At 37.6% G+C, this 6,682-nt stretch overlaps 1 protein-coding gene across 3 annotated transcripts in view; it reads right to left on the bottom strand.

Annotated features, from left to right (window-relative positions):
* PDS5A (PDS5 cohesin associated factor A) overlaps positions 1-6,682 on the bottom strand; it is a 170,916-nt gene that overhangs the window by 81,149 nt on the left and 83,085 nt on the right. For all 3 annotated transcript variants that reach the window (XM_032136154.2, XM_058429989.1, XM_032136155.2), the window contains exons 13-16: positions 5,942-6,055; positions 4,046-4,127; positions 2,448-2,496; positions 2,061-2,200 (exon numbers count right to left, since the gene is read on the bottom strand). In XM_032136154.2, coding sequence (XP_031992045.1) covers positions 2,061-2,200; positions 2,448-2,496; positions 4,046-4,127; positions 5,942-6,055 — 385 coding nt within the window. The remainder of the gene's footprint in view (positions 1-2,060; positions 2,201-2,447; positions 2,497-4,045; positions 4,128-5,941; positions 6,056-6,682) is intronic.

The raw sequence follows: 6,682 nt of genomic DNA, 5'->3' as shown, positions 1-6,682 counted from the left end.
TTTTTTTTTTTTTTTTTTTTTTTTTTTTTTTTTTTTTTTTTTCAGCTTTTTGACTCTTTTGTAGTAACACTTAGCTTAAAACATATTTTGTGTACAGCTGTACACAAAATGTTTTCTTTCCTTATATCCTTATTCTACTAGCTTCTTCCTATTAGAAATTTTTTTGCCTGCATGTGGTGGCTCACACCTGTAATCCCAATACTTTGTGGGGCTGAGGCAGGTAGGTTTCTTGAGCTCAGGAGTTCCAGACCAGCCTGGACAACATGGAGAAACCCTGTCTCTACAAAAAATAAAAAATTAGCTGGGCATGGTGGCATGTGCCTATAGACCCAGCTACTCAGGAGATTGAAGGGAGAGGATCACGTGAACCCAGGAGGCTGAGGATGCAGTGGGCCATGATAACATCACTGCACCCCAGTCTGGGTGACAGAGCAAAACCCTGTTTAAAAAAAAAAGTTTTAAAACTTTTTTTGCGCAAAACTAAGATACAACCACACATATTAGCCTAGGGCTACGCCGGGTCAGGATCACCAAGATGTCACTAGGTGATAGGAATCCTTCAGTTCCGTTACAATCTTTTTTTTTTTTTAATACTTCAAGTTATGGGATACATGTGCAGAATGTGCAGGTTTGTTACATAGGTATACATGTGTCATGGTAGTCTGCTACACCTATCAACCTGAGTTCTGTTATAATATTATGAGACTCCCAAAATATATGTGGTCTTATCTTTGGCCAAAATGTTGTTATGCAGTATACCATTTTAGATACATCAATAATCTTTTGCCTGGGTGTGTGGCTCATGCCTGTAACCCCAGCACTTTGGGAGGCCGAGGTGGGTGGATCACCTGAGGTAAGGAGTTCAAGATCAGCCTGGCCAACATGGTGAAAACCCATCTCTACTAATAATACAAAAAAATTAGCCAGATGTGATGGCGCATGCCTGTAATCTCAACTACTCGGAAGGCTGAGGCACAAGAAATCATCTGAACCCAGGAGGTGGAGGTTGCAGTGAGGTGAGAAGATCACATGAAGGAGTTTAAGACCACCCTGCGCAACATAGAGACAAAAATTTTTATTTTTTCCTTTTCTTGAGACAGTCTCATTCTGTCACCCAGGCTGGTGCGCAGTGGCATGATCTCGGCTCACTGCAACCTCTACCTCCCAAGTTCAAGCAATTCTCCTGTCTCAGCCTCCTGGGTAGCTCAGATTACAGGCATGTAACACCACACCTGGCAAATTTCTGTATTTTTAGTAGAGATGGGGTTTCACCACGTTGACTAGGCTGGTCTCGAACTCCCAACCTCAGGTGATCCACCCGCCTTGGACTCCCAAAGTGCTGGGATTACAGGTTTGAACCAATGAGCACGGCCTACAAAAAAATTTAAAAACTTAGCTGGGCGTGGATGCGTGTGCCAATAGTTCTAGCTATTCAGAAGGCTGGGGTACAGGATTCACACGAGCACAGGACTTTAAGGCGTAGTGAACTATGATTGTGCCACTGTACTCCAGCCTGGGTGACAAAAGGAAGACTATCTGATGAAAAAAAAGAGCTGAATAAATGAATGCATAAGTTTTCCCTCCTGATAGCTTTAAGCATATTGGTTTTATATGAAATGAGTTCAAGAGTAGAATGAAGAAGTCTAGATAGGAATTTACTTTATCTGTAAATGAAACCAGATATATGGCAATGTTACTACTACTAATTTATTGACAACGATTATTTCCATTCTAATACATGAAAGAAATGCTCATGCACACAAGCATTCAGAAAATACTTATCAATTACTCAATGAATGTCTACTAAGTACAAAGTACTTTATCTTGTAAAATTCCTAAGACCAATCTCCCTGGCTTAGTTCTTTAGTTATTTTCCTGGAATGTGGCTGAGAGTGAATGGTAAATAGAGAATTAACTTGACAACAGATATACTCCAAAGTAATTCAGAGCTCACAATATTGTTAAATTTACACAAATCACTGTATGTAAAACAGACTTTAATGAAATACATATTTCTGTAAGTAAAGCTAGAGAAAAAGTGTAAAGTATGATTTACTAACCACACAAATATCTGCTTGTTTGCAAGAACAGGTTGGGCTAATTAATAACTCCAACTGAGACCGAAGTTTCTCATCATCGCCAAGAACCTGGTTAAATTTCTTCACAAAATCTTGTGCTTTCCCAGGGTCAGGCAAATTCTCTATAAAATTAAAAGAGAATCAATATTAGAGAAGGAAAAAAAAAACTATTCTACTAAGCTAAAAACAGGTGCCATGAAAATATTGTGGAGCCACTAAAAGAAAATCAGCCTAACTGGTTCTTAGAAACAAAAATTAAGATAAAGATTGTTTTCTTTTACTTAACATTAAATCAATAGTCCCACTGGGTAAATACTTTGTCTGTATTTATGTTTACTACATGTTTAGTGAGTAAATAAACATACTCACTTGCTATGGTCATCAGTTTTCCAAACATGGCAGAACAGTTAGCCTCTGACTGAAATTTAAAACAGAAACAGAAGAACAACCAGTCATATGTGTTAACAAATTTCCGTAACAAAAATCAATACTCATTACTGTACATTTTTCATGATGTTAAAAAAAAAAAGTTCATCACAGTCTGCTCAATGGAAAATGGTTTTACCACATATATACACTAAACTAACAACAAAGAATTATGTAGTAGCAACTATTAAGACAAATAGAAGTAAAGGAGATGTTGGGAGGAAGGTACTTAAAAAACCACAAGTATACAACTTTCACAAGAAAGTTACATTGCCAGAAGACTGAAAAAAGATCAATGAAGCAATCAACATGTAAACTTATCATATCAGAATTACTATGAAATTACATGCCACAAAAAATTAACTAAAAATATAAAGAGGAGAAACTTTTTTTTCTGCAATAGAGTTCTGTTAGCTACTTTGTGGCCCATTACTTAAATACCTTCAGGAAAACCTCCTTTCTAAAACGTACTTCCCTTTCCTGTATCCCATAAAGCATTACTTTATTATTAGTTTTAATTTATACTAAATTTGAATAATTCAGTTCAAAAGTTAGAAAACTATGCCCCCATGAGCTACCTGTTTTTGTTAGTAGTTTCGATGGAATATGGTCATGTCCATTCATTTACTTATCGTGTATGACTAAGTTTGCAAAGGCAGGGTTGAATATCTGACCACAGACTCTATGCCTTGCAAAATATGTTTTTGCTATCTGTTGATTTATTTTCAAAGTTTGCGAGGCTGGGTGCAGTATCTCACACCTGTAATCCTAGCAACTTGGGAGGCCTAGGCAGGTGGACTGCATGAGCCCAGGATTTTGACACCAGCCTGGGCAACATGGTGAAAACTCACCTCTACAAAAAACATACAAAACCCAGCTGGGTATGGTGGTGCACACCCGTAGTCCCAGCTATTCAGAAGGCTGAGGTGGGAGGATCACCTCAGCCCAGTGACATGGAGGCTGCAGTGAGCTGTGATCGTGCCACTATGTGACAGCCTGGGCAACAGAGTAAGATCCTGTGCATTTAAAAAAAAAAAAAAAAGAAAGTTTGCCCACCCCTGTTCCAGCATCCATGTGTCCTTGAGGGGTCTGTTTATATGGTCCCTGGTTAAGAACACCTATTCTAGTGAACACACTTAAAAATGTAAAGTTTTTTTTCCCCCACCTTGCAAAAATTTAACGGCTTGTCTTTTTTAGTTTGCTATTGGCATATTTATAGGATTGATATCTGATATTCACTCTACACTGAGAGACCATGAATCATGCAGTGAAAAAGAAATATGATGTCTAATGTAATTTTGTCTCAAAATTTAATTCTAATTATTTGAAAATTGATTAACTATATATAAACTCTTAGTGTCTGAAAACTTTATATAAACTAGAAAACACCATTAGCTTGGACAACTACAGAAATTATATTTAACTGACATTTGGAAAATAAAACAACTGAGATACTTTTTCCTTGCTTCATTATGTAGAACTACAGAAAATCTGAACAGTGACTACAATAAACTATGAATTTAAACAAATCATGAACCTACTGTAGGCTGCTTGTGCAAATCCAATAGTTCGCGTACATGGCTCCGAAGCATGTTCTGACACTTCCACATTTCATTGAGAGCTCTGTAAAGTTATGAATATGAAAACACACACTACATAACAATACTGGAAATTATTCAGCTTTACAACCTTTCTTGTTCCATGCTGTATATACACCATTCTTCTACATCTACCTAAAGGTTTAAATACCAGGAAATATATTTATTAGGATTTAAAACAATTTAGTACAAATGGTAAATATAAGCCTTCTTATGAAAATATTTGAGAGGTTTAGAAAGATTAATAGGTAATAAAGAGATTGAAAGATGTACTAAATACAGGTACCTAGAAAGTTCTGGTACAAGGAAAGAAAATCTCAAAGTGCAAGGGACATACAACAAACTGAAAAACATGTATACGCTTGGAGCACAGGGCATATGTGTGGAGCATAAGGAAGCTGGAGCATTCCACAGACACAGATCAAATCATGAAGGCCTTATTAAAAAGGCTAAGGCATATACATGAAGCACTATAGACTATTTTGAAAAATGAAGTATCAAAAATGATGCAGATTCAAGATGCCAAAATTTACATTATTGTGTTTATTCTAAACTTTTCTCTCTCCAGGAACACAGATTTTCTTCTCTCAGAAATCCCATCCATATTTCCAGGTGCCCATATGACCTCTGAGAAATTACTAATCTCTAAGCACTCTTTGTCAGATATTTTGAAATGCAAACAAACATCAAAACCTCAAGCAAGGAAAGGGATTAGTAACCACGATACAACATTATCTTAATCAGATTTCTGCCAAAATGACAGTCTTTTTTTCTTTTCTTTTTTTTTTTTTTTTTTTTTTGAGACAAGTCTCACTCTGTTGCCCAGGCTGGAGTACAGTGGGATAATCTCGGCTCACTGCAACATCTGCCTCCTGGGTTCAAGCAATTCTCCGGCGTCAGCCTACCTAGTAGCTGGGATTACAGGCGTGCACCACCACGCCCAGCTAATATTTTTAGTAGAGATGGGGTTTCACCACGTTGGCCAGGCTGGTCTTGAACTCCTAACCTCAAATTATCTGCCTGCCCCGGCCTCCCAAAGTGCTGGGATTACAGGGGCTAGCCACCACGTCCAGCCTAAAAATGCAGTCTTAATCTAACAATGCAGGAACACTTGAAGAAGCCACAATGGCAAACTGTCAAATTCCTAACTCAAAATTCTCTCTCTTTTTTAAGACAGAGTCTCACTACGTTGCCCAGGATGGTCAAGCTTCTAGGCTGAAAAGATCCTTCCATCTTCAGATCAGAATTCTTAATGACATCACTCATTTACTTTGTGTATTTTTGACAAAAATTACATATACTATGATGTACAACATAATATATGTATATATTGTAACATTTACTTTAAAAAAGATCTATTAAAGTGAAATAACCACACATCTTGGTTGGCCTGGGACAGTTTGATTATGCTGGTTATCTGAGTAAAAATATCAATAGCGATCCCTTTCAGTCTGAAAATAATTCAGTTGGACCATCCCACACAGAGAAGATCTGAGTATGTTCACCCAACAAAGAATCAGTATTCAGTTATTAGGCTTAATATTTAGTCTGGAAGGATAAAGCACCAGTAGTTTTAGACACTAGCCACAGGTATTTTGATGTGGTCATTTATTTGAACACTTGAAACCATCCTACTACTGACCTGGCTGCCAAACACGCCTACACATATAAGAATAACCTGAACATAAATCATAATATTTTGTCTATAAATATTTACCTGAGGTTCTTGATTCAACTATAGAAGCAGCAACACTCCAATCAATAATAACTAATTAGATAAGATGAAGTAATTTTATGAAATCCTTAGGAAATACAGCAGTTATTTGAAAAGTAACTTACTTTACAGCATTTGGATCCAAACTAGCATATAAGTAATATAAGCATTTCATTCTCTCTTCTGTTTCCAGGTTGTGGGGGACAAGATACTGAGCAAAGATTTTCTCTACCAACAGTCTAGGAAATAACAACAACAACAAAAAAAACCTAAGTGACACAATTATTCTATTGTTAAGAAGCAATTTTTTTTTTTTTTTGGAGACAGCGTCTTGCTCTGTCACCCAGGCTGGAGTACAGTGGTGCGACCTCGGCTCACTGCAACCTCTGCCTCGCAGGTTCAAGCGATTCTCCCACCTCAGCCTCTCCAGTAGCTAGGACTACAGGCGCGTGATACCATGCCCGGCTAATTTTTATATTTTTTGAAGAGACAAGGTGTCCCTATGTTGCCAAGGCTGATCTGGAACTCCTAAGCTCAGGCAATCCACCCGCCTTAGTGTCCCAAAGTGCTGGGATTACGGGCATGAGGCACCGCACCCAGCCAACATTTTAAGTTTTAACCATCTTGTGCCAGGGTACCATATCAAGGTAATAGCTATGTGTGCACGTACAATGGAAGATATCAGTTTATAATGACTTCCTTCCTTGGAAAACTTTCAGTACAGTTTAGCTTTAGAGACACGGTTACTGTCTGTGGCTTTATAATTTATCAGTATGAAACATTCGTTCTAGAAGGTTTAAATGTTATTCCTAAACACAAGGTGCTAGGCTGTTCCACCTATTCTTCTTCAGCAGTCTAGAACAAGA

This window comes from Hylobates moloch, unplaced genomic scaffold, assembly GCF_009828535.3.
Source record: "Hylobates moloch isolate HMO894 unplaced genomic scaffold, HMol_V3 SCAFFOLD_17, whole genome shotgun sequence".
Lineage (NCBI taxonomy): Eukaryota > Metazoa > Chordata > Mammalia > Primates > Hylobatidae > Hylobates > Hylobates moloch.
This window is presented reverse-complemented; position numbering and strand designations above follow the sequence as displayed.